Below are 13,078 nucleotides of genomic sequence, written 5' to 3'. Positions count from 1 at the left end.
CTCGGCAAAAGCAGACACCAGGCAATAAAGAGACGGCAGGAGCTCGATTGTAACTGTGTGGAAGATAATGTCCTGTGTTGATTCACTGATTGTGTGTGTGCGCGCGTGTGTGCATGCATGTGTGTATGTACTGTGCGTGTGTGTCTAAAGTGAAGAATCAACGCTGTTAGACTTACAAATAGAAAACACAAACAAAAGTCGATGACGGTGACCTTCATTTGTGTGTGTGTGTGTGTGTGTGTGTGTGTGTGTGTGTGTGTGTGTGCGTGTGTGTGTGCGTGTGTGTGTGTGCGTGTGTGTGCGTGTGTGTGTGTGCGTGCGTGTGCGTGTATTTGTGTGTGTGCGTGCGTGCGTGCGTGCGTGTGTGTGTGCGTGCGTGTGTGTGCGTACGTGTGTGTGTGTGTGTGACTGGCATCTAGAAGTGAGAACACCGATGGAGAGATCTGACTCTGTCTAATGACAAAGTGTGTGTGTGTGTGTGTGTGTGTAACTGGCATCTCGAAGTGAGAACACAGATGAAGGAGAGATCTGACTCTGTCTAATGACAAAGTGTGTGTGTGTGTGTGTGTGACTGACATCTAGAAGTGAGAACACAGATGAAGGAGAGATCTGACTCTGTCTAATGACAAAGTGTGTGTGTGACTGGCATCTAGAAGTGAGAACACAGATGAAGGAGAGATCTGACTCTGTCTAATGACAAAGTGTGTGTGTGACTGGCATCTAGAAGTGAGAACACAGATGAAGGAGAGATCTCTGTCTAATGACAAAGTGTGTGTGTGAAAATAGAAGTGAGAACACAGATGAAGGAGAGATCTCTGTCTAATGACAAAGTGTGTGTGTGACTGGCATCTAGAAGTGAGAACACAGATGAAGGAGAGATCTCTGTCTAATGACAAAGTGTTTGTGTGACTGGCATCTAGAAGTGAGAACACAGATGAAGGAGAGATTCTGTCTAATGACAAAGTGTGTGTGTGACTGGCATCTAGAAGTGAGAACACAGATGAAGGAGAGATCTGACTCTGTCTAATGACAAAGTGTGTGTGTGACTGGCATCTAGAAGTGAGAACACAGATGAAGGAGAGATCTCTGTCTAATGACAAAGTGTGTGTGTGACTGGCATCTAGAAGTGAGAACACAGATGAAGGAGAGATCTCTGTCTAATGACAAAGTGTGTGTGTGACTGGCATCTAGAAGTGAGAACACAGATGAAGGAGAGATCTCTGTCTAATGACAAAGTGTGTGTGTGACTGGCATCTAGAAGTGAGAACACAGATGAAGGAGAGATCTCTGTCTAATGACAAAGGATTTACCGCTGAACAACGCCGTTACTTTGCCGTTGATTTGGAACATTTTAGCACTGTGAGTCTATTGTCCGTCACACCTTTATGAGGACGTTGGAAAATAATAAGATAATACAATAATGTCACAGTGGGGAGTAGCATAGAGCTAAAGTTTTGAGAGTTTGCTGAGATAGAGACTGAGAGAGAAGGAGGGAGAGAGAGAGAAAGAAAGAGAGAAAGTACAGGAGTGACAGCCCAGGGGTTTTCTCTAGTTCTCCGCACGTTGAATAAAAACACAATATTCTGTATGTGTTCAAGTTGCATCAGAAAAAGACAATCATCTCCACAGTCAAGAGATCAAAGTCAAATCTCTCAACGATGTCATATTAGTTTGGATCAAGTGTGAGATGTACGCTAACGTGGCAAGGCAACAGCATTCGACGAGTTGGACCTAGTCTTGGGCACAGTCAATAGGTTTCCTTTAAACCTCCAATGGCTTTCACTCTTTACGTTATGAGCACCATTTTATCACTCCAAATGAATTGAGAGCCTATGGGGCGATTGGAAGTTGTGTATAATGTATGTGTGTATATGTGTGCAAGTACATGAGCATGTGTGTGTACATCCATAAAAGTGTGTATATCTATGCATGCAGGTTTCTGTGAGTGCATTTGTGTGTGAGCCTGCATTAGCACGTGAGTGTGTGTGTGTGAGATCCTATGTCACGTCAGTGTGTGTCTCACCTGTGCCCTGGTCGGTGTGTTCCTGAGACTGGTGCTGGCTCTGGTGGACCCACTCCCCATTGCACTTGAAGAAGATCTGCAGGGCGGGGCGGGCCCGGCATTTGAGCTTGATGGGGTTGCTCTTGATGATGTAGGCATCATCGGGCTCCTGCAGGAAGTGGGGGAGGGTCCCTGATGTGCCATGCTGCAGAGCATCACTCCTGGAACCTGGGGACAAAGAACATAACATTAAACAGAGTAGAGCACAGTAGAATAAAGTCGAATGACTGATGTGCCATGCTGCAGAGCATCACTCCTGGAACCTGGGGAGACACAGGGATCGGGACAATGTTAGAGGAGAGTAAGAATATTTAAAAACATTATTTTTTATTTTACTAGGCAGGACAGTTAAGAACAAACTCGTATTTACAATGATGGCCTACTGGGGAATTGTGGATTAATTGCCTTGTTCAGGGGCAGAACAACAGATTTTTACCTTGTCAGCTCGGGGACTCAAACCAGAAACGTTTTGGTTACTAGCCCAATGCTCTAACCACTAGGCTACCTGCCGCCTGCCGTAGAGCAGAGTAGAGTAAGGTAAAGTAGAGTAGAAGATCAGTAACATTCCACAAATATCGCTAATATCCCAACATCTCAAAAGTGCACCACAGGCAACTCAATTACTTAGAAAATCTAATCCACAGACCTTAATCCACAACAAAACATCTGCAACAATGTATAAAGAATCAGGAGAGTCTGAGTGACGATGACACCCAGGCCTTCCCACATTCCCGTAGAAAACACTCCCACAATAGATGCTGCTTAACCACCTCAATATGACGACAGGCTACACTTCATTGACACCCTTTGATCTTTCAAAAGCCAAGCCCTTCACAATCCGCTCATTTCAGGGAGTGATTTGGCAACAATAATTAACTACCACATTTCTTCTGTCTGACTCACACAGTAATCAGTGTGTGTGTGTGTGTGTGTGTGTGTGTGTGTGTGTGTGTGTGTGTGTGTGTGTGTGTGTCGCAGCCGGTGCTTGTTATGAAGGATGTGAAGCCTATCAGGTGTAATTACACTCAAACTAAATCCCTCAGCTTTCGTCTTGGAACCTCGCCTGTGTGTCGTCTGAGGGGGTTTAGGGAGATTTAGGGAGGTTTGTGTGCTTGTGTATGTGTGAGGGTTTTCTAAATGTGAAAACACCTGTAAGTGTGTGTGAATGTGAGAGTGTGTGTGAATATGTATAAATGTGTGAGTGTGTGTGTGTATGTATGTGTATGTGATCGAGAGGTTTGAAGAGATTCTCCAACTCCATCGCCAGGATTATAGTTAACCAAGTCTGTCCAGCATCTAATCCCTCTACCTCACTACAGAAGCTCTCCTGCAGGAGGAAGACTACCGATTGAAGGAGATAGATTAATAAATGTGCCTGCTATGTTCTGGCTGTGTGTTTGAGTATCTGTGTGTGCAGGGCTCGACATTAACGCTTTTCCGCTTGCCAAGAAGAATGTACAATATCAAACAATTAGGCTACTTCGATCATAATTGGATCAGTGGCCTCTGGATGCATTGCGTTGCACACTGTCCTCCCAATCTCTGCAGAGCACATCGGAGTATAATTATTGTAGGCCTGCATTGACAGACACGAGCGGTCTTTCAATCATGCAGTCGCAAGATGCATTATTGAGATTAAAGCGAGTCGCATCTGCACATTTATTGATGTTCATTGCTAGTAACTGAGATATTTGCCCAGTTATAGCTTATTTTTGGTCAGCAATGAAAACCCTGGAAAAGTCTGCGTGTGCCAGTGGACCATTGCCAGAGGAGAGAGCGAGAGAAGGCGAGAACGAGAGAGAAACATTTGAGCAGCAGGTAAAATAATGATGAACAACAGACAAACTCGAGAGCTCAAAACATAGTGTAGTTTTGCTGGTTATCTCGCTAGTTAACTATTTAGCTATTAGCATGTATTAATGTCCTTTCCATGTCCAATATCCTAAAATAACTTTCCACCAGTACTCATGTAGAACCTCAATTGGCACAGATCTGGGGAAGGGTACCAGAGTAATCGGGGGAGAAGGGCCTTGGTCAGGGAGGTGACCAAGAATCCAATGCTCTCTCTGACAGAGCTCCAGAGTTCATCTGTGGAGATGGGAGAACCTTTCAGAACGACAACCATCTCAGCTACACTCTACCAGTCAGGCCTTTATGATAGAGTGGCCAGACAGAAGCACGCAGTTGATACGGGTACACAGTGGATGAAACCAATGCTGCCTCCTCCGGATGTAAAACCTCTCTAGCGCTCAAAATTGGCTAGGATTCTCCTCTACTCAATAGTTCACAGTTAAATAAAGGTTAAATAAAAAATCTATTTAAAAAAAAGACCAGCTATGTAAAGTAAACAAATATCATTAGAATAGCCTAATTGACCAGTAACTCCTATGCTGTCAATATCTCCACTGAACACTGGATATTTTTACCTTACAAACATACTGAACAAAAATATAAATATAACCATTTCAAAGATTTTACTGAGTCACAGTTCATATAAGGAAATCAGTCAATTGAAATAGCTAAATGAGGCCGTTATCTATGGATTTCACATGACTGGGAATACAGATATGCATCTGTAAATCACAGATACCTTAAAAAAAAATGTAAGGGCGTGGATCAGAAAATCAGTCCGTATCTGGTGTGACCACCATTTGCCTCATGCAGCACGGCACATCTCCTTTGCATAGAGTTGATCAGGCTGTTGATTGTGGCCTGTGGAATGTTGTCCCACTCCTCTTCCATGGCTGTGTGAAGTTGCTGAATATTGGCGGGAACTGGAACATGCTGTCATACAAGTCAATCCAGAACATCCCGCACATGCTCAATGGGTGACATGTCTGGTGAGTATTCAGGCCATGGAAGAAGTAGGAGATTTTCAGCTTCCCAGATTTGTGTTCAGATTCTTGAGACATGGGACATGGGGCCTTGCACTATTATGCTGAAACATGAGGTGATGGTGGCGGATGAATGGCACGAGCAACGGGCCTCAGGATCTCATCACAGTATCTCTGTGCATTCAAATTTCCATTGATAAAACGCAATTGCGTTCGTTGTCCGTAGTTTGTGCCTGCCCATACCACAACCCCACCATGGGGCACTCTGTTCACAACGTTGACATCAGCAACCCGCTCGCCCACATGCAGAAGGTCTGCGGTTTGAGGCCGGCTGGACGTACTGCCAAATTCTCTAAAATTATGTTGGAGTTGGCTTATGGTAGAGAAATTAACATTCAATTCTCTGGAAACAGCTCTCGTGGACATTCCTGCAGTCAGCATTGCAATTGCGCGCTCCGTCAAAACCGTCAAGACATCTGTGGCATTGTGTTGTGTGACAAGACTGCACATTTAGGTGCACCTGTGTAATGATCATGCTGTTTAATCAGCTTCTTGATATGCCACACCTGTCAGTTGGATGGATTATCTTGGAAAGGAGAAATTCTCACTAATAGGGATGTAAACAAATTTGTGCACAAAACATGCGTATGGACAATTTCTGGGATCTTTTTTTTTCAGCTCATGAAACATGGGACCAACACTTGACATGTTGTGTTTATATTTTTGTTCATTATAGATAAACATCTTAGTTAGCTACCTCGCCCACCTTAGCAATTTGATCCCTGGTTCATTGAATGAGGAAATTATTTTAAAAGACAAAAAGTATTTGGTTGTAATTGTAATGTTGCATGGTGGCCAACCATCCTCCAAGAGAATCCAGGAGTGCAACTGGTGTGCAGGCTTTTGCTCCAGCCTTGCTCGAACACACCACACTGTAAAAAAAATCAGCTGCCCAACAGGGCCTTGATAAGCTGAATCTGGTGCGTTTGAGCAGGGTTGGATCAAAAGCCTGCACACACAGTCGCTCTCCAGATGGAGGGTTGACCGACCACGTGTTTCATGCAGTAGCCTATCAGTGCAGTATTTTACTTTGTGGAAGGGGTTAATTGCCTTGCTCAAGGCCACAAAGTCAGGAGATACTGTATAATTCATGGGATCAGAGACCAGCAGCCTCCCATTATCAGTAATAATAATGAGTGGCTGCTTGCATCATACAACATACTTTTCTGTCACCTTTTTGGCCCATGGTGGACAAACACAAGTGACTTGTACTTTCGGACAAGTCAAATATCAGTCCAACTAAAAAAGTTAATGTCAAGCCCTGGTGTGTGTGTGTATGTGTGTGTGTGTGTGTGTGTTTGATATTCTGACTGTGTCTGTGTGTGCGATTTCTGGCTGTGAAAATTACAGCTCTCACTGGCAGCTACCTTTCTCCTACCCACACCACTACGCTCTCTCTCTCTGGTTCGTGGAACTGAACAAAAGAGACATCCTTTTCATTTAGAAATGACTAGAATGACTAGCCCCTGGGCTAGCTATCTCCTCTTGCCTGGAGCACTCCAATTTGTTGGTGCGTGGAGAGGTGACATGCATTAATTGTGTTTGGATAGCGACAAAACCTTACGACGCCAGCACACACCCACACACTGACAAAGAGACATACACACACATACTGTAGGGCTGTGGCGGTCATGACATTTTGTCAGCCGGTTATTGTCATGCAAAAGACTGCCGGTCTCATGGTAATTGACCATTAATAAACATGATCCCTTGCAGAATCTCTAGGCCTCCAGTCATACAAGCCGCTGATGTGCGCCTTTGGAACATCTACATTTAAAAAAGTAGAATAAATAAATGTAATATACACCATCACAGTAAAACTATTATTCAATTGTGCCGTATGTTAGCCTATCTGGCTATGCTCCATGCCATAGGCTCCAGGCTTGATCATTTAGCAGCACCAAATATGCTTTTAAGTCCCGTGCCATTAGTTGTTATATTCTTTTAATTGAACTGAATAAATAGAAAGGATATTTTTTCCATTCCGGAGCAAGTGCGCATATGAAGTGAGCAGGAAAGTGATCATTTGAAACAGGTCCTATATGCTTGATTTAGAGTTATTTGTCATCTTTAGTCTCGAGAAAGTAAAGGAGAAAGAGGAGGAGATGGAAACGCACTGTGGGGAGATATTATGTAGCTAAAGGTAATGTGTCAGCCTATTAATTATTAAAATATTTAAAAAGTCCCTATTTCTACGATATTCTAAATCAAATACAAATTCACTATAATTGTAGGCTAACTCTGTAAGCCGCCCTGCACAATCAATTAACCAAAAGCAACGCCTAGGCCTATACCTTCTCTCCGAGACTCATGGATAGAAAGTTTGGTGTGTAACATAAGGTTACCAGTCCATCCATTGTGCGTAATAATACAGTCCACACTCAAAGGCGATTAATAGAATTGGTTTATTTTTGGAGTATAGGCTAGACCAATTATATACCAAAGATATCTTCAATCAGTTTTCTTGTATGTTTTTCTGCCATGCATAATATGCAGTAGGCTATGTATTGTATAACAGCACAATCATTATATTAATTACGGGGTTTTTTTGTGGGGGGCTCATATTATGCTTTTGCATAAGCTCTAGTATGTGTATGTGTGTTTTGAATGAATTACACCATACCCAAACCGGATGCCATCGTGCGCAAATTAATTTTGTCCCCCCTACACCAAACGCGATCACGACACGCAGGTTGAAATATCAAAACAAACTCTGAACCAATTATATTAATTTGGGGACAGGTCGAAAAGCATTAAACATTTATGGCAAGTTAGCTAGCTAGCTTTGCTGTTGCTAGCTAATTTGTCCTGAGATCTAAACGTTGAGTTGTCATTTTAAGGTCCTCTACTCCGACAATTAATCCACACATAAAACGGTCAACCAAATCGTTTCTAGTCATCTCTCCTCCGTCCCGTCTTTTTCTTCTTTGGACTTTATATGGCGATTGGCATTTGACTTTCAAAACAAGGTGTATTACCACAGCTGACCGACCAACCTCAGTTCATCTTTCAATCACCCACGTGGTTATAAACAATGAGAAGATGGCATGTGGGCATATGCTTCTATAAACCAATGAGGAGATGGGAGAGGCAGGACTTGCACCGCGTTCAGCGTCACAAATACAACCTGACTTCTATGTTAGCGCTTGGCAACGCAGACACTCATTGGCGCGCGTGAGCAGTGACTGAATAACATGTACGTGTACATTTATTTTGTGGTCAGCATGTTAGAAAGCTCTGTCCATTTCAATGTGCTAGGCTTTGATACTACATCCAAAAGGACCATGTTTTCCACTCAGTTTCAACCTGTTACTGAACTCCTTTCTTCAAGTTGATCAATCACAGTGAGGTGAGTTATAAAATCACGATACTGTTTTGATGTGATTCTCGATAAGTGGTTAGAGGGACAATAGAGCCCTGACTACCAGGCTATTAGGACCTGATGGTAGTTAGCAACCAAAGCATCTCCAGAGTGCATCAAAGGAGATTACCATGACTCAACAGTCATGTGGAATTTTACTGCGGTCATGACCCATGACTGCCGGTGTGGATGCGCACATGGAAGCGCACACGTACGCACACACACACGTTTGTTTAACAATCCTTGTGGGGACAAATCATTTATTCCCATTCAAAATCCTATTTTCCTTTAACCCCTACACCTATTCCTTAACCTAACCCTAATTCTAACCCTAACCCTAACTCCTAACCCTAACCCTAATTCTTACCCTAACCCTAATTCTTACCCTAAGCCTAACCACTAAGCCTAAAATAGCCCTGTTCCTTGTGGGGACCGGCAAAAAGTCACATATTGTACTTGTTTTACTATCCTTGTGAGGACTTCTGTTTTTTTAATAGACCTCAGGACTCAGTAATCAGATGTGGATAAACAACCAATTTACAGCTGCTATTCTCCTGTCATTTGATAGCTAGAACATCACCTAGTAAAAAGAAGTCATCTGATTATATGTCTGTGGTTAGGGCCAGCGTCTGATAGTGTCTGTTAGAGGGAGAGGTGGCAAGGCTTTAGCCCTTTGACTGCTGATGTCATGGCTCTCCAGTCTGCCGTACAGACAGCCATTAACAAGGGTCATCCGAATCATGTGGTAAGTGTGTGTGTGTGTCTGTGAATCATGTGGTCAGTATGTATGTGTGTCATCCGAATCATGTGGTCAGTGTATGTGTGTGTGTGTCTGTGAATCATATGGTCAGTGTGTATTTGTGTCTGTGTTTGTGTGAGACCAGAGGGCTGAGAGAGCCGACACACACACACTCAATCCACTCCGCCGCTGTCAGGGGAGACTGCCACGCCCGTCTCGCTACGCAGCGTTTCCACGGTGATCTATGACCGAAGGGCCACCCTGGCAAAAACGCAAAGGGGCCACAGATACATCACACACAGCGTGAGAGGAAAACAAGATGTCACTGCCATGGGGGTGAGTGATGGCTCTATCACACACACAAACATTCTGGAGCAGACACAATCTGCTGATGCAGTGCGCGTGTCACAGCAACAACCCAGAAGGACCTACACAAAGAATGGTCTATCAGAGAACAGCATGGATTGCCCAAATAAAGGTGAACAAGCAGAATAAACTACATAACACCATAAACCAATATATTATATCAGATACACAGAGAATGTTGTTTCTCACGGTCTGAGAGTCTTTAGGTGACTTTTGGCAAACTCCAAGTGGGGCTGTTATGTGCCTTTTACTGAGGAGAGGCTTCTGTCTGGCCACTCTATCATAAAGGCCTGACTGGTAGAGTGTAGCTGAGATGGTTGTCGTTCTGAAAGGTTCTCCCATCTCCACAGATGAACTCTGGAGCTCTGTCAGAGTGAGCATTGGATTCTTGGTCACCTCCCTGACCAAGGCCCTTCTCCCCCGATTACTCTGGTACCCTTCCCCAGATCTGTGCATCAACACAATCCTGTCTCGGAGCTCTACAGACAATTCCTTCGACCTCATGGCTTGATTTTTGCTCTGACATGCACTGTGAACTGTGGGACCTTATACAGACAGGTGTGTGTCTTTCCAAATCATGTCCAATGAATTGAATTTACCACAGGTGGACTCCAATCAAGTTGTAGAAACATCTCAAGGATGATCAATGGAAACAGGATGCATTTGAGCTCAATTTCGAGTCTCATATAAAAGGGTCTGAAAACTTAAGGTATTTCTGAAAATGTGGAAAAGGTCAAGGGGCCTTAATATTTTCCGAATGCACTGTACATGGGGTTAATGAACATTTTAAAGGAGAGAAAAAAGTATCGATGGAGGGAATCCTGATCTGACTGAGTTATTTTGGGAGTCATAGACAGGCTGTTCACATAGAAAGAGCCGACTGCAGACACAGAAAACAGGCTCTCTGTTTGTGTGTGTGTGTGTGTGTGTGTGTGTGTGTGTGTGTGTGTGTGTGTGTGTGTGTGTGTGTGTGTGTGTGTAGTGGTGCGCGGGTTGACTCATAACCCGCAGTCCCCACAGTTAAATCAAACAATTAGGGTCACAGTTTAGGGTCATGAAATATTGCGTGGATGAAGGGCGGGTAGGTGTCAAAAATCCATATATGTTGCCTATAATTCTTGTGCAATTCATATCTATAGGCTACATTGTGGTTTTACTTTCATTATTTTTTATCTGGCATTAGTGCATAAGCCTAAGCTTTAGGGCCTAATTTTACACACGATAAATACATGCCAATCGCCAAAAAATGTTGGGAACTTGAGCAGAAAAAGAATTCAATAAGAGAAAAGCAGCAAAAAGGAGAGTTGAAAATAAAGAGAAGGGAGGGCCAGAACAGCTGGCCTAATATGTGGGAAAAATTTGGTGAAGTGGTAAAAGTGGACGATAGCAGTTCTATTTGTAATGATTGTGAGGCGCTGTAACATTTTGACAGCCACAAGACGGGGACTTTAAATATGGCATGTCAAGGAAACTGTACTGTTTAGACGGGTTAAAAGGAATAGTAACTCAAATCTGGACACTGACTGTGGGTCTATAACCTCTCACATAGCCTAATATATAAGTCCTGCAGAATTTTAAAATATATTTATTTCTTTTTTTTCTCCCCAATTTCATGGTCTCCAATTGGTAGTTTGTCTCATCGCTGCAACTCCCGTACGGACTCGAGAGAGAGGCGAAGGTCGAGAGCTGCGCGTCCTCCGAAACACAACCCAACCAAGCCACCCTGCTTCTTGACACAATGCCCACTTAACCCGGAAGCCAGCTGCACCAATGTGTCGGAGGAAACACTGTACAACTGGCGACCGTGTCAGCGTGCACTGTGCCCGGCCCCTCACAGGAGCCGCTTGTGCGCGATTGGACAAGGACATCCCTGCCGGCCAAACACTCTCCTAACCCGGACAACGCTGGGCCAATTGTGCACCGCCCCATGGTTCTCCCGGTCGCGGCCGGCTGCGACAGAGCCTGGACTCGAACCCAGAATCTCTAGTGACACAGCTAGCACTGCAATGCAGTGCCTTTGACCACTGCACCACTCAGGAGGCCCACATGTACATTTTGACTCAGGAACAAGAGTGGAGAGAGAAAAAGAGAGTGAGAGAGCGAAAGAGAGACAGTGAGTGAGGAAACTAAGTGAGTAAGTGAGGGAGACAGACTGAGAAAGTGAGCGAGAGAATGAGAGGGAGAAGGGAGAGAGTGAGATGGATATAGAGAGGAAAAGATAGTAAAACAAAGGAGGGAAAGAGGAGTGGGAGGGAGAGAAAGCGAGAAAGAGATAGAACATATATAGCATGATAAAAATGTAATTTTCAGGGTCATTGTTTCAGAAGACAAACTCAACTATCCTTTAATTACCTTCACAGAGACATGTACGGCTGAACTACTCCACTCTCTCTTCCTAACCACTAACTGGGCCTGAGTACAACCAGAGCTTGAAAAAATGGATGAAACAGAAAAAAATACTAAACTTCCTCTTGCTCGAGCCAATCAGATAGCATATTATTACGCTTTGCACAACATACAGTATTAATGCCGCCGGGAGCCGGCTGCTTAGTCATAAATTAACAAACACATTTTCTAATGAATTCTTTGTTTGCTAATTAAGTAGGAAAGCGGAATAATAATTCGCTAATTACTAACACATGACCGTGTTGACATTTGAGAACAGGGTTGAGGCATAAGGCACAGAAAGCCCATTAACGTTCTCTGTGTCTCTTCCTCGTCTCATCTTACGGACAAGAACACATCACACCATGTTTTATTTCCTGCCAAATCTGCCTTTATCTGTGCACACAGCTACTTACACAGGCCATGTGTCTCTGTGAACACATGGAGAAACACAGCTGGGGGATGATTGACAGGTAGGGCAGTCTGCCTTTATCTGTGCACACAGCTACTTACACAGGCCATGTGTCTCTGTGAACACATGGAGAAACACAGCTGGGGGATGATTGACAGGTAGGGCAGTCTGCCTTTATCTGTGCACACAGCTACTTACACAGGCCATGTGTCTCTGTGAACACATGGAGAAACACAGCTGGGGGATGATTGACAGGTAGGGCAGTCTGCCTTTATCTGTGCACACAGCTACTTACACAGGCCATGTGTCTCTGTGAACACATGGAGAAACACAGCTGGGGGATGATTGACAGGTAGGGCAGTGTATTCCATCAGGGAGGAGTGGAGGAGGAGGAGGACTGGAAGAGAGGAGGGGAGTAGGAGATGAGATTCCTGGATCCATCTCCGACTGGGGGATTTTCAGAAACACAATGGAAGATGGAGAGGGCGCCATGGAGTCGTGATTGCCATCAAAGTCCTGCAGAGGCACTGGCTGGGGCAGCGTATTGCCTACAATACTATTTCCACAACAATTTCCAAACACATCAACACAGATGATGTAGTGCCTGAGGTGTGCTGCTGTGGTACGTGACAGGCTACAGAGCAGCAACAGAGCACACACTGAAACACACAGCTGGGAAACAATGCAGATGTTTTCTACGAACTGCTATGGAAGAGGATTCAGTATGTCCTCAGGTTAAATCAAGGGTGTAAAATATGGATTGTCCAACACCTCACAATTCTAGTTCAGAATGTAGATATGGCCTGAGTTCTAGATCAGAAAGTATGGCTTGTGTTCTAAATCAGAATACATGCCCTGA

The 13,078-nt window shown here is 44.1% G+C and overlaps 1 protein-coding gene across 3 annotated transcripts in view; it reads right to left on the bottom strand.

The window, feature by feature from the left end:
* LOC112231485 (netrin receptor UNC5D) overlaps window positions 1-13,078 on the bottom strand; it is a 305,190-nt gene that overhangs the window by 104,808 nt on the left and 187,304 nt on the right. For all 3 annotated transcript variants that reach the window (XM_042311423.1, XM_042311424.1, XM_042311425.1), the window contains exon 2: window positions 2,024-2,230. In XM_042311423.1, coding sequence (XP_042167357.1) covers window positions 2,024-2,230 — 207 coding nt within the window. The remainder of the gene's footprint in view (window positions 1-2,023; window positions 2,231-13,078) is intronic.

Source organism: Oncorhynchus tshawytscha, linkage group LG33, assembly GCF_018296145.1.
Source record: "Oncorhynchus tshawytscha isolate Ot180627B linkage group LG33, Otsh_v2.0, whole genome shotgun sequence".
In the NCBI taxonomy this organism is placed as follows: Eukaryota; Metazoa; Chordata; class Actinopteri; order Salmoniformes; family Salmonidae; genus Oncorhynchus; species Oncorhynchus tshawytscha.
The sequence above is the reverse complement of the archived record's forward strand: the minus strand, read 5'-3'. Positions and strand labels throughout refer to the sequence as shown.